At 49.1% G+C, this 16,323-nt stretch overlaps 1 protein-coding gene across 1 annotated transcript in view; it reads left to right on the top strand.

The window, feature by feature from the left end:
* Positions 1 to 16,323, top strand: part of col7a1 (collagen, type VII, alpha 1) — a 77,473-nt gene that overhangs the window by 39,260 nt on the left and 21,890 nt on the right. The window contains exons 53-77 of the mRNA XM_084464399.1: positions 50 to 121; positions 716 to 760; positions 924 to 959; positions 1,173 to 1,214; positions 1,492 to 1,572; positions 2,029 to 2,064; positions 2,385 to 2,420; positions 3,394 to 3,474; positions 3,598 to 3,633; positions 5,295 to 5,366; positions 5,500 to 5,544; positions 7,826 to 7,861; positions 8,597 to 8,632; positions 9,529 to 9,633; positions 9,728 to 9,793; positions 10,372 to 10,407; positions 10,482 to 10,517; positions 10,636 to 10,683; positions 10,779 to 10,814; positions 11,796 to 11,921; positions 14,185 to 14,394; positions 14,554 to 14,589; positions 14,831 to 14,947; positions 15,088 to 15,159; positions 15,261 to 15,305. Of these exons, the coding sequence (XP_084320525.1) occupies positions 50 to 121; positions 716 to 760; positions 924 to 959; positions 1,173 to 1,214; positions 1,492 to 1,572; positions 2,029 to 2,064; positions 2,385 to 2,420; positions 3,394 to 3,474; positions 3,598 to 3,633; positions 5,295 to 5,366; positions 5,500 to 5,544; positions 7,826 to 7,861; positions 8,597 to 8,632; positions 9,529 to 9,633; positions 9,728 to 9,793; positions 10,372 to 10,407; positions 10,482 to 10,517; positions 10,636 to 10,683; positions 10,779 to 10,814; positions 11,796 to 11,921; positions 14,185 to 14,394; positions 14,554 to 14,589; positions 14,831 to 14,947; positions 15,088 to 15,159; positions 15,261 to 15,305 (1,587 nt within the window). The remainder of the gene's footprint in view (positions 1 to 49; positions 122 to 715; positions 761 to 923; positions 960 to 1,172; positions 1,215 to 1,491; positions 1,573 to 2,028; positions 2,065 to 2,384; positions 2,421 to 3,393; positions 3,475 to 3,597; positions 3,634 to 5,294; positions 5,367 to 5,499; positions 5,545 to 7,825; positions 7,862 to 8,596; positions 8,633 to 9,528; positions 9,634 to 9,727; positions 9,794 to 10,371; positions 10,408 to 10,481; positions 10,518 to 10,635; positions 10,684 to 10,778; positions 10,815 to 11,795; positions 11,922 to 14,184; positions 14,395 to 14,553; positions 14,590 to 14,830; positions 14,948 to 15,087; positions 15,160 to 15,260; positions 15,306 to 16,323) is intronic.

Here is a 16,323-nt window from a genome sequence, read left to right as displayed (position 1 = left end):
CATGATAACATGGAACCATCCCCTGGATACTGACGTGCCGTCTCTCCAGGGCCTGGCGGGTCAGCCGGGACGACTCGGCGACAAAGGGGACCCAGGAGAACCCGGGCTGGGTGGGCGAAACGTAAGGCAACCTTACTACAGTACCCGAACCCTAACCCTAAACCCCAAGTTTACTACAGTACCTCAAGTTTACTACAGTACCCCAATTTTACTATAGTACTCCAAGTTTACTCCACTGGAATCATTATAATGATACAGCTATGTCTGGTTTAGTACTGGTTAATCATCTACGTCTGGTCCTGTTAAAGAAGAACTCTGGCAATTTCTAACCCCATTATTGTTTTCCTGAGGGTCACCCCATGTTGAGGGAAGCAAAAAAAAAAAAAAAAAACCTGACGAAAATTGATTCGACCAAGCCAGAGATCTGCACTGGCTGCCGGCGCTACGGAATAGCTATAACGCTAACCTATGGGGGCAAGCTCTTTATCCGCTTTTGGGGCTTCTAAACACATTCAGAAAACCATTCCAAGACCTATGTAACATGAGTTGGTTCCTTACGAGACACCACAGTGCTCGTTTAACTCAAATAGTGTTGCGAAACAGTAAATGTGATCAACAGGTATCAGATAGTATCAATACTATGATCAATACTATCTGATACCTGTTGATCACATTTACAGTCAGACATGTATTGATCATCTATGTCTGGTTGCAGGGAAGTCCTGGAGCTGCCGGATCAAGAGGGGATAAAGGAGACGAGGTGTGTGTGTGTGTGTGTGTGTGTGTGTGTGTGTGTGTGTGTGTGTGTGTGTGTGTGTGTGTGTGTGTGTGTGTGTGTGTGTGTGTGTGTGTGTGTGTGTGTGTGTGTGTGTGTGTGTGTGTTTATATCGTTTATATCGTTGTGTTCTCCTCTTTGCTTGCAGGGGGCCCCAGGCCCTGCGGGACCGCCAGGGAAAGTGGTGAGGGCTCTTATATTCACGTTGATTTTTATATCAATATTCATGTTTTACTTATTGGTTCTGTTCTGACAGTGATGGGCCCCTGAGACCCTATTGTATTAATATGAATTCATAAACATGAATGATATAAGTGAAGGACACTGGACTGTGTCCCCATGGCTCTTATGACCCTAACCCTAACCCCCTAACCTAACTCTAACTCTGTCCCATCAGCTGGACCTCATGCCTCAGCTGAGAGGAGAACGAGGAGACAAGGTACGCTCTTCTGTTTCAGATCCAAACCATCCCCAAAAGATTCTGCCTGCATTGCCATTTCACCTATGACCTATTATTAATGTGGACGTCTGCAAGCTAACAATCTGCAAGCTAATCAACAACCCTCTCTCCCACACCTCCCAGTAGATCTTCTTTACCCTCGAGAGACACCCGCTTTAAGTAAATGCATTGGAATCGCCTGGGATCGAACCCACGGCTTTAAACACAGCTACACCACCTTCCCTTGCTCTCTAACCTGCGGTGTTTGGGTCCCCAGGGAGACGCAGGCGACCCCGGAGAGCACGGCAGCAAGGGGCCCCAGGGTGTGGCCGGGGGCCCCGGAGCCCCTGGGCTACGGGTGAGTGAGGACCGCCAGACACACACCCGGTCTGACTGCACTGACCTGGGCACCCCTCCTGGGGTTATGACTGGTGTGGTTATGGTTGGTTTATGACTGGTGTGGTTATGGTTGGTTTATGACTGGTGTGGTTATGGTTGGTTTATGACTGGTGTGGTTATGGTTGGTTTATGACTGGTGTGGTTATGGTTGGTTTATGACTGGTGTGGTTATGGTTGGTTTATGACTGGTGTGGTTATGGTTGGGTTATGACTGGTGTGGTTATGGTTGGGTTATGACTGGTGTGGTTATGGTTGGGTTATGACTGGTGTGGTTATGGTTGGGTTATGACTGGTGTGGTTATGGTTGTCGTGGTTATGGTGGTCGTGGTTATGGTGGTCGTGGTTATGGTGGTCGTGGTTATGGTTGGCGTGGTTACTAAATGGTTACTGATTGGTGTTTTCTGCCCCCTCTCAGGGTGTAGAGGGGCAGCGTGGACCCGCGGGAGCCAGAGTAAGTATACTAGTCACATATATTAGTTTGTATACTAGTTATCTTAGTTATACTCGTTATACTAGTCACATATATTAGTTTGTATACTAGTTATCTTAGTTATACTCGTTATACTAGTTATATTAGTTTGTATACTAGTTATATTAGTTATTTTAGTTAAATGAGTTAGTATAGTAGTTATTTTAGTTAGTATATTAGTTATATTTGTTATTTGTTATATTAGTCTATGTCTTTTTATTTTTAAGTGCAGAATCCCCCCGGTGTGAATGACCCCCCCCCCTTCCTCTGACAGCTTCTCTTACTTCCTTTTTGCACCCCAGGGCGACAGTGGAGAACGAGGACCCCCTGGGGAGAAGGTAGGGGCCGGACCCTGGCCTCCTCAGACTCATGATGATGATAGAAGTCATTCTGGTGCCTGAGACAGAGACAGTAGCTTCTGCCAAAGGGTTAGCATAGGGTTCGCCTAGTGTTAGCATAGGGTTAGGCTAGTGTTGGGTTAGCCTTGGGTTCGTTTAAGGTTAGGGTTAGTCTAGGGCTAGGGTTAGCCTTGGGTTAGTCTAGGGCTAGGGTTAGCCTGGTGTTAAGCTGCTTGCACACCGTCGCGCGGCAACCACCCTGATAACCGCCCGCTGCCGGAGGGTTCCGCGCGGCGGTGTGAAAGGGCCAGGCGTTTTTAAAAGCGGCTTTTGCTGCTGCTGCCGCCGCCGCCGAAAGTTTCAACGGGGAAAGCTGAGCGGTAGGGCAAAATCTGTGCGCATTCACGTGGACTGTAACCGCTTCCTGGTCCAACCGCCGCGGTTGTAACCGCCTCCCCTCTGCCGCCCTTCCCTCGTTGACTGACTGCCTGTGTTAGGGTTAGGGTTAGTGTTAGCCTTGGGTTAGGGTTAGTGTTAGCCTTGGGTTAGGGTTAGTGTTAGCCTTGGGTTAGAGCTAGTGTTAGCCTTGGGTTAGAGCTAGTGTTAGCCTTGGGTTAGAGCTAGTGTTAGCCTGACCCCAGTGACTGACTGCCTGTGTTAGGGTTAGGGTTAGGGTTAGTGTTAGCCTTGGGTTAGGGTTAGTGTTAGCCTTGGGTTAGGGTTAGTGTTAGCCTTGGGTTAGAGTTAGTGTTAGCCTGACCCCAGTGACTGACTGCCTGTGTTAGGGTTAGGGTTAGGGTTAGTGTTAGCCTTGGGTTAGAGTTAGTGTTAGCCTTGGGTTAGAGTTAGTCTTGGGTTAGAGTTAGTGTTAGCCTTGGGTTAGAGTTAGTCTTGGGTTAGAGTTAGTGTTAGCCTTGGGTTAGAGTTAGTGTTAGCCTGACCCCAGTGACTGACTGCCTGTGTCTGACCGAAGGGGGAGCGAGGTGCTTCTGGTCTGGATGGACGTGCCGGTCTGGACGGTAAACCAGGGCCGGTCGGGCCCTCTGGCCAGCAGGTGAACTCATTCTTTACCTTCTGAATCTGATTGCTGCCAAACTTTTAAAAAAGTCTCAAAATGGAGACTGAACACACGTGGGAAGGGTTATGAGAAGAGTTTAATGATACTGTGTGTCCTCAGGGAGATGCTGGGAAGCTGGGCAATCCAGGACGGGATGTGAGTACACACACACACACACACACACACACACACACACACACACACACACACACACACACACACACACACACACACACACACACACACACACACAGCTTAAACCGTCGTTCAACCGATTCAAATTGATTTCCTCTCAATGGAACCAAACAAGCATCCAATCAATCCATCCTTAACCATCATATTAATATAATCGGACACTGACACACCTGCTCCATGTTTTTCATTTAATGATTTGCTTGGTTATTAATCTCTGCCTCCCTCCGAAGGCTCCTCTCTGTCCACCAGAAGCGGTTAGGGTTAACACCTTGTTTATAAATGACATATATATTACATACAGATGAGAGCATGACTCCACACACAGAGCAGAGCACAGAGTACCAGTCACACTGGTCTACCGCTGGCCTTGTGTTTGGTGTTGGTTTTCCTCCCGGAGAAGGAGGCTCATTGCCATGCCATGCTCTGGACTCTGGTTTGTGGTTTGAGGGCTGAGAGCTTTGGTTTGTTTTGGTCCAAATTAGCATTTAGCATTTGGTGGGCCTTGTGTTTACAAAACATTTTGTAACTTTGAATGTGGGGATATAACATGCTTCTGTGTGCTATTAATGAAAAATAGATGAGCTAAGATTATTCCTGTAAAGGGCGTACTCATAAATCACTGGATATTAGGATTAGTGTTATTGAATAAAGTTCAGGACGTTGCATTATGTAAAACTCTGTCCTTTACATAGCTCACATAGCTCACCGATGACATTTTATAGATTCATTTAACATGAAGTAATGGAAAGCTGAAAGGTCTCTTTTTCGTACCGTATCAGAGTACAGATCCTACCACAGCCCGCTCTCACACCATTCATGGATTCATCTGGATGATTCATGTGGACATCTGGATTCATGCTCATAGTTTGGTGTGCAGTTCTTGTTGTGCGTGTGTAGTGTTAGCTGATTCTTAATCATGCCTCAATACCTCTGCCTTTCTTTGAATACAACTGCACACTTCCAAGTGTGAAGTGGTCATTTTACGATAGGTATTAAATTATGTTCATGAGAAAAGTGACAAAAGTAAAGCACATGGCATTAAAACATTGTGTTACCCAGCTTTGATGATGACTCAGTTCTGATGAGTCATATAGGACGTTCACCGGCTGGCACCGACGTTTTGGACGCTGTATCCAACTGGAGAATCCAACAGACGCTTTTTTAGAATCACTTTTTTAAATCAATTTTCTGCTGTTGTATTTTCTTTCAAATGAATGATTTCTTTAGTAAGCAGCCGTGTAGCAAGATAACGTTCAGCCGGTCATTATCGCAGTCAGCCGGCCTGCTGTACATTATCCCTTTTGTAACATCACAGTACACACCAACGTACTGCAGAGGGTGCTGTGGAGCTGATCCTTACCTTAACACACTCACATCTCTTCTATTAAGGGATTAACATGGTCTCCATTTTGAGAGCAATCCAACATTAGATTAGCATGATTCAAAATGAGAATAATTAAATTTTTCAAAAATAGGTCAACAAAAGTAAGTAAGCTGTATGGTTAGCCAAGTAAGGACGGAAGTAGGTAAGCTGTGTGGACAGACATGTGGACACATTACACAAGTGTAATCAGTAAACGATGGAATCTGTCTGATGCTTTAATGTTCTTTCCTCTCCCCAGGGTCTCCCTGGCCTCAGGGGCGACCAGGGACCATCAGGCCCCATGGGGCCCCCAGGAATCCCAGGGACCACTGTGAGTGTCGCTGACCAAATCATGCTGTGTATGAAGGGCTTCAGGGGCCACGGTGTTCAGGGGCCACAGTGTCCAGGGGCTCCTGTCCTCTTGTTAAACACACAGTGTGTTCTCTGTGCTCCTCTGTCATCAGGGCAAAGCTGGGGACGACGGCAAACCAGGAACCCCGGGCAAAATGGTGACTCGTCAGTCTGTCTGTCTGTCTGCCTCTCAGTCTGTCTGTCTGTCTCTATCTGGGTGACCATCCGTCCGTCCGTCTTACAGTAAATGTGGTTGAAGTCATTGGTTGGTACTAATGTGGTTCAGTGCTCCAGCGCAGTAGAGCTATTTATTTATTTCAGGCTCTGCTGCGTAACGACCTCCTGATGTTCCTCGTGTTGTCATCAGGAGTCGAGCGAATCTAGACTCAGTGACCCTCTGGTCCTAAAGTGTTTATCTAGACTCAGTGACCCTCTGGTCCTAAAGTGTTTATCTAGACTCATTGACCCTCTGGTCCTAAAGTGTTTATCTAGACTCATTGACCCTCTGGTCCTAAAGTGTTTATCTAGACTCAGTGACCCTCTGGTCCTAAAGTGTTTATCTAGACTCAGTGACCCTCTGGTCCTGAAGTGTTTATCTAGACTCAGTGACCCTCTGGTCCTAAAGTGTTTATCTAGACTCATTGACCCTCGCTGGTCCTAAAGTGTTTATCTAGACTCAGTGACCCTCTGGTCCTAAAGTGTTTATCTAGACTCAGTGACCCTCTGGTCCTAAAGTGTTTATCTAGACTCAGTGACCCTCTGGTCCTGAAGTGTTTATCTAGACTCATTGACTCTCTCTGGTCCTAAAGTGTTTATCTAGACTCAGTGACCCTCTGGTCCTAAAGTGTTTATCTAGACTCATTGACTCTCTGGTCCTAAAGTGTTTATCTAGACTCATTGACCCTCGCTGGTCCTAAAGTGTTTATCTAGACTCATTGACCCTCTGGTCCTAAAGTGTTTATCTAGACTCATTGACCCTCGCTGGTCCTAAAGTGTTTATCTAGACTCATTGACCCTCGCTGGTCCTAAAGTGTTTATCTAGACTCAGTGACCCTCTGGTCCTAAAGTGTTTATCTAGACTCAGTGACTCTCTCTGGTCCTAAAGTGTTTATCTAGACTCAGTGACCCTCTGGTCCTAAAGTGTTTATCTAGACTCATTGACCCTCGCTGGTCCTAAAGTGTTTATCTAGACTCATTGACCCTCGCTGGTCCTAAAGTGTTTATCTAGACTCATTGACCCTCGCTGGTCCTAAAGTGTTTATCTAGACTCAGTGACCCTCTGGTCCTAAAGTGTTTATCTAGACTCATTGACCCTCGCTGGTCCTAAAGTGTTTATCTAGACTCAGTGACCCTCTGGTCCTAAAGTGTTTATCTAGACTCATTGACCCTCGCTGGTCCTAAAGTGTTTATCTAGACTCAGTGACCCTCTGGTCCTAAAGTGTTTATCTAGACTCAGTGACCCTCTGGTCCTAAAGTGTTTATCTAGACTCAGTGACCCTCTGGTCCTAAAGTGTTTATCTAGACTCAGTGACCCTCTGGTCCTAAAGTGTTTATCTAGACTCAGTGACCCTCTGGTCCTAAAGTGTTTATCTAGACTCATTGACCCTCGCTGGTCCTAAAGTGTTTATCTAGACTCAGTGACCCTCTGGTCCTAAAGTGTTTATCTAGACTCATTGACCCTCGCTGGTCCTAAAGTGTTTATCTAGACTCAGTGACCCTCTGGTCCTAAAGTGTTTATCTAGACTCAGTGACCCTCTGGTCCTAAAGTGTTTATCTAGACTCAGTGACCCTCTGGTCCTAAAGTGTTTATCTAGACTCAGTGACCCTCTGGTCCTAAAGTGTTTATCTAGACTCATTGACCCTCTGGTCCTAAAGTGTTTATCTAGACTCATTGACCCTCGCTGGTCCTAAAGTGTTTATCTAGACTCATTGACCCTCTGGTCCTAAAGTGTTTATCTAGACTCATTGACCCTCTGGTCCTAAAGTGTTTATCTAGACTCATTGACTCTCTCTGGTCCTAAAGTGTTTATCTAGACTCAGTGACCCTCTGGTCCTGAAGTGTTTATCTAGACTCAGTGACCCTCTGGTCCTAAAGTGTTTATCTAGACTCAGTGACCCTCTGGTCCTAAAGTGTTTATCTAGACTCAGTGACCCTCTGGTCCTAAAGTGTTTATCTAGACTCAGTGACCCTCTGGTCCTAAAGTGTTTATCTAGACTCAGTGACCCTCTGGTCCTAAAGTGTTTATCTAGACTCAGTGACCCTCTGGTCCTAAAGTGTTTATCTAGACTCAGTGACCCTCTGGTCCTAAAGTGTTTATCTAGACTCAGTGACCCTCTGGTCCTAAAGTGTTTATCTAGACTCAGTGACCCTCTGGTCCTAAAGTGTTTATCTAGACTCAGTGACCCTCTGGTCCTAAAGTGTTCTGTGTTGCTCTGCAGGGAGAGGAAGGCGTACCAGGGGAAGACGGGAGGAAGGTGGGTGCTGCTTCAGAGCCAAAACACCAGTGGCTGTAAGCCTGCTTTAGAGCCCAAACACCAGTGAGCTGTAAGTCTGCTTTAGAGCCCAAACACCAGTGAGCTGTAAGCCTGCTTTAGAGCCCAAACACCAGTGAGCTGTAAGCCTGCTTTAGAGCCCAAACACCAGTGAGCTGTAAGCCTGCTTTAGAGCCCAAACAACAGCAGCTGTACTTTAAAGCCCAAACATCAGCGAGCTCTTTAGAGCCCAAACACCAGTGAGCTGTAAGCCTGCTTTAAAGCCCAAACAACAGCAGCTGTACTTTAAAGCCCAAACATCAGCGAGCTCTTTAGAGCCCAAACACCAGTGAGCTGTAAGCCTGCTTTAAAGCCCAAACAACAGCAGCTGTACTTTAAAGCCCAAACATCAGCGAGCTCTTTAGAGCCCAAACACCAGCGACCTCTTTGGATCCCAAACACCACCAGCTGTAAGCCAGCCAGCAGCCATAGAATACAACGCAGCAAAGTAGCCTGGACCCAATTATTAGAAGTGCAAATATGGCTGTCCTGGTGTTGATCCAGAGATCTGCTTCTAGCTTTAGAGACCATCCATTAGAAGCAGCCGTCCATTATCAACACCTCCCCGTAATATCAATCTAGATCTAGTCACTTGGTAACTGCAGATATATATATATATATATATATATATATATTTCACCCCCACAATCCTTACACCATCATCTTTTTCATCTGCAGGGCGACAAAGGAGACGGAGGAGCCGCTGGAAGAGATGTCAGTTCCCCCAGATCTTCTCAGATGTTTATTATCTCCCCCCTCCTCTCTGTCTCTGTCTGTCTGTCTGTCTGTCTGTCTGTCTGTCTGTCTGTCTGTCTGTCTGTCTGTCTGTCTCTGTCTCTCTCGCCCCTGTCTCCCTCTGTATCGAACCCTTCCTGGGACTTTACTGCTCTGCTCATTAGTGTTGCTCTGTTTCGCTCCATATCAGTCATTCCTATTCATAGCAGTGTTTAGCAGCAAGGTAGGTTGACCCGACATGATGTTACCTTCACACTCTCTCTGAGTGCCTGGTCCACAGTGGAGCGAGGGGAGCCCCTTAATGCTCAGGCCTTTGAGGAGAGCCCCTTAATGCTTTGAGGGGAGCCCCTTAATGCTTTGAGGGGAGCCCCTTAATGCTTTGAGGGGAGCCCCTTAATGCTTTGAGGGGAGCCCCCTAATGCTCAGGCCTTTGAGGAGAGCCCCTTAATGCTTTGAGGGGAGCCCCTTAATGCTTTGAGGGGAGCCCCTTAATGCTTTGAGGAGAGCCCCTTAATGCTCAGGCCTTTGAGGAGAGCCCCTTAATGCTTTGAGGGGAGCCCCTTAATGCTCAGGCCTTTGAGGGGAGCCCCTTAATGCTTTGAGGGGAGCCCCTTAATGCTTTGAGGGGAGCCCCTTAATGCTTTGAGGGGAGCCCCTTAATGCTTTGAGGAGAGCCCCTCAATGCTCAGGCCTTTGAGGGGAGGCTCAGAGAGGCTGGGGGCAGCGGGGGAGGTTGCAGTGGGGGGTGGCTGGGGGAGGCTCAGAGAGGATTGGGGGGGGGGGGGGGGGGGGGCTGTAGGAGGGCAGCCTCCAGCTGTGACTCTCTGGTGGCTGCAGGGAGGGGCTGACGCTGTGGTGTGGGCGTGTCTCCCCAGGGGCGTGACGGACTGAAGGGCGAGAGGGGGCTGGCAGGGCCCTCTGGCCCGGCGGGGGCGGCCGGTCTCCCCGGGGTGCCGGGCAGCGCCGGACCCCCTGGACAGGTGAGAGACGGGGTCCCCCCCCCATCTGAGGAGAGGGTCCGATGGGGGTCAGGGCGCCACTCCTAACGGTGGCTCTGCCCGGTGTTTCTCTCAGGTGGTGTACGTGAAGGGGGCTGCCGCGCCACCCGTGGCCGGGCCCCAGGGACCCCCCGGAGCCACGGTAACACATGATGAACCGTACTCCACTGATCACTTTGTTCACGTCATTTCAGGACACAAACACTCTGAGCCGGTCTGGAGGAGACGTGATTATCTCACACTTCTATCGCTCACACTATTGTTCTCTCACTTCTCTCACATAGTTCACTCTATTAAGATTGAGCAGAGAAAATCTGCTCCAACGTAAAAAGATCCACACAGATATACACCCCCAGAATGTTTAGTGTTCCTTCACACGTCCAGACCCCCGCTGAGCGGGACGGTGTGAGCTGAGGCTGTGGCTCACTGCCTTCTCTGTGTGTTCTGTTTGTTGTTGCTGCTCCCTCCCTGCCTCCATCACCTCCTCAACCACCTCCTCCACCATCTCCTCCATCAACTCCACCACCACCTCCTCAACCACCTCCTCCACCACCTCCTCCACCACCTCCACCACCACCTCCTCCACCATCACCACATTCAACACCACGACCATCACCACCTCCATCACCTCAACCACCACCTCAACCCCAACCACCACCACCACCCCAACCCCAACCACCACCACCACCCCCACCTTGTCCACCCTCCCGCCCCCTGCAGGGCGTGTCGGGGGCCCCAGGCGCGGTGGGGCCAAGGGTGAGTCGATGTCCTCACTTAGCTCTGTCTTGATGATCTGTCGTCTCTCTAACCGCAGCTCTGCTCTGTTCCAGGGGGAGCGAGGGCCCCACGGAGCCAAGGGGGACACGGTCAGTGGCCCTGTTATGACCCCCATCAACCATAGCCGGGGGGGGGGGGGGGGGGGATAGTTCTGGGAGAGGTTTTATGTTCTCATCCCGATCCTGAACTGTGTGTGTGTGTGGACAGGGCGACCCCGGAGAGGACGGAGCGCCGGGAAGACCGGGAACGGCAGTGGTGAGGCGACTCTGAGCACGACAGGAATTGGCTGTGTTGACCCAGGGGTCAGGGGTCAGGGGTTAACGTGTCTTCTTCTGTCTCCCCATAATCAGGACGTGCAGAAAGCGCTGTCCAGCCTGGGGATCCTGGTGAGCTCCTCATACAGTCGCACCTGAATCACCTCACCCTGTAGAACACCTCACCCTGTAGATACAGAACACCTCACCCTGTAGATACAGAACACCTCACCCTGTAGATACAGAACACCTCACCCTGTAGATACAGAACACCTCACCCTGTAGATACAGAACACCTCACCCTGTAGATACAGAACACCTCACCCTGTAGATACAGAACACCTCACCCTGTAGATACAGAACACCTCACCCTGTAGATACAGAACACCTCACCCTGTAGATACAGAACACCTCACCCTGTAGATACAGAACACCTCACCCTGTAGATACAGAACACCTCACCCTGTAGATACAGAACACCTCACCCTGTAGATACAGAACACCTCACCCTGTAGATACAGAACACCTCACCCTGTAGATACAGAACACCTCACCCTGTAGATACAGAACACCTCACCCTGTAGATACAGAACACCTCACCCTGTAGATACAGAACACCTCACCCTGTAGATACAGAACACCTCACCCTGTAGATACAGAACACCTCACCCTGTAGATACAGAACACCTCACCCTGTAGATACAGAACACCTCACCCTGTAGATACAGAACACCTCACCCTGTAGATACAGAACACCTCACCCTGTAGATACAGAACACCTCACCCTGTAGATACAGAACACCTCACCCTGTAGATACAGAACACCTCACCCTGTAGATACAGAACACCTCACCCTGTAGATACAGAACACCTCACCCTGTAGATACAGAACACCTCACCCTGTAGATACAGAACACCTCACCCTGTAGATACAGAACACCTCACCCTGTAGATACAGAACACCTCACCCTGTAGATACAGAACACCTCACCCTGTAGATACAGAACACCTCACCCTGTAGATACAGAACACCTCACCCTGTAGATACAGAACACCTCACCCTGTAGATACAGAACCCGTCCAGGAGACTCACTTGTGCCCTCTGCCCCCCAGGTGTCGGACCTGAAGGTGGTGGTGGACCGGAGGGACCTCCTCGTGACCGCCCCGGTCCAGAAGCCCCAGAAGGGCCAGCAGGGCGAGCCCGGGGAGCAGGGGAGCAGGGGCCCCACGGGGGCTGACGTGAGTAGCCTCTGGGGGTCACGACCGGCCCTCTTTTCTTTTTTTTTCTTTCTTTTTTTCTAAGTATTTTTTCACATTATCCACACAATATAAACTGTGGAAAAAAAAATGCAGGACAAAAAACAAAAACAGCAAACACGTACACAAAAATAAGTAAATAAATTAAATTAAATTAAAAAATAAACATAAACAGGAGGTCATGGGACAATCACTTAACCATGGCAATCTCGCCTATCTCCAAGGCGTAAAAGAAAAACGCTCACGGTGCAATGTCTATGCCAAATCTGTCTGACTAGCTAAATAAACCATTTTCCCCGTCGCTGTTCACCCAACTCCTTTTGAAGTCGTATGGAGTAAGTCATTCTTTCCAAAAGATGCAACTGCTCAACAGTGTTAACAAAGAGACCAACAGTAGGGGCATTTTTCTGAAGCCAGCACTTTGTGACAGCCTTTTTACTTGCTGCCAGCAAAATCTTTAAGAGGTATGCATCATCTTTACTTAGCTTATACACTGATATTGAAGCCCAATGTTTTTGTAATAATCGATGCCGCTTCCTTCCAGAAAGTCTGAATAAGACCAAAAGACATGGGCATGATCGACCAGAATGTCCCCACAGTCCCTCCAGCAGCCTAGCTGGGTACCAGTTTGTTTAGACTTCTGTTTCGGGGTGATAAAAAAACAAATCAGGTTTTTCCAACAGAAGTCCATCCAGGTCCGGGAGTTGGTGGAGGAAAACTGTGTTGTCCACGCATTCAGCCATATGTCTTCAGTTATTACAATGTTCAGTTCTTTTTCCCATCGTTCCTTCACATAGTCTGTAGAGTCCTTGTTCAGAGATATGATGCCACAATACAACTTGCTTATCAGACCTTTGATGTTTCCAGAATTATATGCATCAATAAATATTTGATCAATAGTTGGTATTTCTCTTAAATTAGCACCTCTTATCTTTTTACAAAAATAGTCACGAAGCTGCAAGTATCTGTAAAAGTCTTGTCCGCCCAGCCCGTATGTTTGACATAGGTTGGTAAAGCTTTTAAACTCGCCCTTTTCAGTGGTCTTACAAATAGCAGTAACACCATAATATACCCACTGTCTATACCTATGATCATGCAGTGCTGGTATGAAGTCAGGGTCGTAGGCTGGCCATCTAAGCTGTCTAATGTCTCTTTGGAGTTGAAAACATTTAACAACTTCCCTCCATACTTTTAGTGATAGATTAACCCACTGACTCTTTACTTGTATAGTTTCGTTCTCCCCGTCAACAAAGCCAAGCAGTGATTGTATTGGTGAATCTGTTAAAGATAACTCCATAGTTTTCCATTTGGCAACATAGGATGGGTTACACCAATATACCAAAGACCTCAACTGAGCTGACAAATAATATTTTCTTAAGGATGGGAGTGCCATGCCTCCCCTTTCCTCCGGCAGCTGGAGGGTAGGGAATCTTACCCTTGGTTTCTTTTTATTCCAAATAAATCGAGAAATATGCTTATCTCATTCTCTAAATTGGTTCTGGGGGATTTCTACTGGAAGTGATAAAAAAAGATATAGTAATCTGGGAAGAATATTAATTTTAACTGATCTAATTCTACTGCCAAAGTCGAGAGGAAGGAGGGCCCATCTAGTGAGGTCATCGTATATATTTAGATTAACTGAATTAATAACAAATAGTTGTGAGAGATCCTTAGGTAGACGTACTCCAAGGTAATTTATGTGAGTTGAATTCCAATTAAAATTATACCTTGTAATAAAGTCTTGCGGAGGAGTATAGTTAAATGTCAAGACCTGGGTTTTGTGTACATTAAGAACATAACCTGAATGTGTCCCATATGTTTCTAACATTTTCATTAGTACAGGTAAGCCAGAGTCCGGGTCCAGGATCGTGACTAATACGTCGTCTGCGTAAAGTCCTACTTTGTACTCCTCACCTTCCATGGATATGCCTTTCAGTCCGTCTTCCTGCCGAATTGCTTGAGCTAGAGGTTCAATAAACAAATTCAATAGACTAGGGCTGGCTGGGCAGCCTTGCCTGCAGCCACGTTGCAAAGTTATAGAGTTGGAAAGACTCCCGTTGACTTTTACTCTTGCGGTAGGAGAAGAATAAAGAGCTTGAATACAGACTATGAAATCTTTACTAAAGCCAAATCTGTTCATCACTACGACCGGCCCTCTTTGATGACATCACAGCTAGATCACACAGTACCAGGCTGTGAATGTCTTTCTCATGGACGTTTGACTCTTGGTTCTTCTCTGACCCAGGGTCTCCGCGGCTCGCTGGGAGAGAAGGGCCCTAAAGGAGACCAGGGGGAGCGGGGCCCGGCCGGGGCCACCGGCCCCACAGGGAGGGCCATAGGGGAGCGCGGACCAGAAGGACCCCCTGGACAGGCCGGAGAGCCTGGCAAGCCTGGAATACCTGGTGTTCCTGGCAGAGTGGGGGAGCAGGGGGAGGCTGGGAGGCCTGGGGAGAAGGTGGGAGAACGGACCTGATGCTTAAAGTTCTTCTGCATGGGACATAGTGGCTCTGCTGACGTGCGTGTGTGTGTGTGTGTGTGTGTGTGTGTGTGTGTGTGTGTGTGTGTGTGTGTGTGTGTGTGTGTGTGTGTGTGTGTGTGTGTGTGTGTGTTTTAGGGTGAGAGAGCAGAGAAAGGAGACAGAGGGGAGACTGTGAGTATTTCCCTCCTTAAAGGTTTGATCTATTTTGCAAAGTGCCACCAGAAGCGGCGTTCCAACCCTGGCCTTTCTCTTTCAGGGCCAGGTGGGGCTGACTGGGGCAGGCGGCCCCCCAGGTCCAAAGGTAAAGCCTCCTCACGCCACGGTGGTCCACGTCGGTCCTGGCTGGACCAACCCATCTGTATGCACACCCCCAGCAGGACAGCAGATATCTGATCCTGTCTGACCACCACAGGGCACGTCGGCTGAGGCGGTGGTGACCGGAGCGCCAGGGGTCCGAGGGGTCCCTGGAATCACGGGGACCAAGGGAGAGCCCGGAGTCCCGGGAGCACAAGGGGCCAAGGGGGACCGGGTAAGGAGCTCTGAGACGGACCCAGAGGACCCCCTGGCCTGGTGGCCTGGGTCCCTCTCTGGTCCAGGGCTCAACGTGTACAAGAAGGTTTCTGGTGTGGTGTGAGAGGATGTGAGCTGGACCATGTGACTGCGTTGCAGGGTTTCGCCGGCTCCAGCGGGAATAAGGGAGAGCGGGGCGAGTCCGGGGAGCGAGGGCGAGACGGGGCTCAGGTGAGCGCCGCGGTCTGGAGCCGCTCAGAAGCTGTTATCAATAACATAACCAGATTGAGTTCACTTTGAGATGACACCGGGTTGTGATGTGTGGATTTCAGGGACCCTCAGGGGAGCTGGGGAAATCCGGTCTGGATGGAAAGCCGGTGAGTGGATCAGGATCGTTATTGGTCAAAAGATATGCGATTTATAAAAGATTAGACTGTTTCTTGTACTGTAACCACCTGCCTCTTGACTGCAAGGTGGTCTTTAACGACGTGAGATGGGACTGACGGAGCAGTGATGCTCGAAAGAAAACAAGATGGATATATGATGTTTGGATATGATGTGATTCTATTATGTCGTTGTATTGTGTCTTGTTGCATAGCTAACATATCAACATGTGTATTTACTGTTTGATTGTCGAGTTCATCCTGTGATTTAACCATTGATTCTTTGTGTTCATAGTGATAACATTTGAACTTAGTGATAATCTTGAGGTGTTCTGTAGAAAGGTCCTGACTGTTAGCATACTACAGCTAGCACCTGACAGCTAGCACCTGACTGTTAGCATACTACAGCTAGCAGCACCTGAGTGTTAGCGTTATGCAACCAGCAGCACCGACTGCCTAATACTGTACCACTCAGCGTTAGTTAAGGGGCTGTCCCAGTGTGAGGCGTAGGTCCTGGAGCCAGGGAGGGCGGGAGGAGGGGGGAGAGGGGAAGGGAGGGGGTGGGGGAGTGGGGGGGGGGGGGGGGGAGGGAAGGCTGGGGGGGAGGGTGAGAGCGAGTCCTCACGCTGTCCCCTTTTTCTTCCCTGAGTAGGGTCCAGTAGGGCCCGCTGGTCCGCTAGGACTCCCAGTGAGTAAACCAGTTCACCAGTAAACCGGTAAACCAGTGGCCAGGGCTCAGGGTGTTGAGCCTGGAGACGGGGGGCTGGTGGGGGGGAGGCTGGGCTGCTATTGGACCAGCAGGTGGAGCTGGGGGGAGGCTGGGCTGCTATTGGACCAGCAGGTGGAGCTGGGGGGGAGGCTGGGCTGCTATTGGACCAGCAGGTGGAGCTGGGGGGAGGCTGGGCTGCTATTGGACCAGCAGGTGGAGCTGGGGGGGAGGCTGGGCTGCTATTGGACCAGCAGGTGGAGCTGGGGGGAGGCTGGGCTGCTATTGGACCAGCAGGTGGAGCTG

Source organism: Micromesistius poutassou (assembly GCF_964030765.1).
Source record: "Micromesistius poutassou genome assembly, chromosome: 2".
In the NCBI taxonomy this organism is placed as follows: domain Eukaryota; kingdom Metazoa; phylum Chordata; class Actinopteri; order Gadiformes; family Gadidae; genus Micromesistius; species Micromesistius poutassou.
Note: the sequence above shows the minus strand (reverse complement) of the source record. Positions and strands in the feature narration are given on the sequence as shown.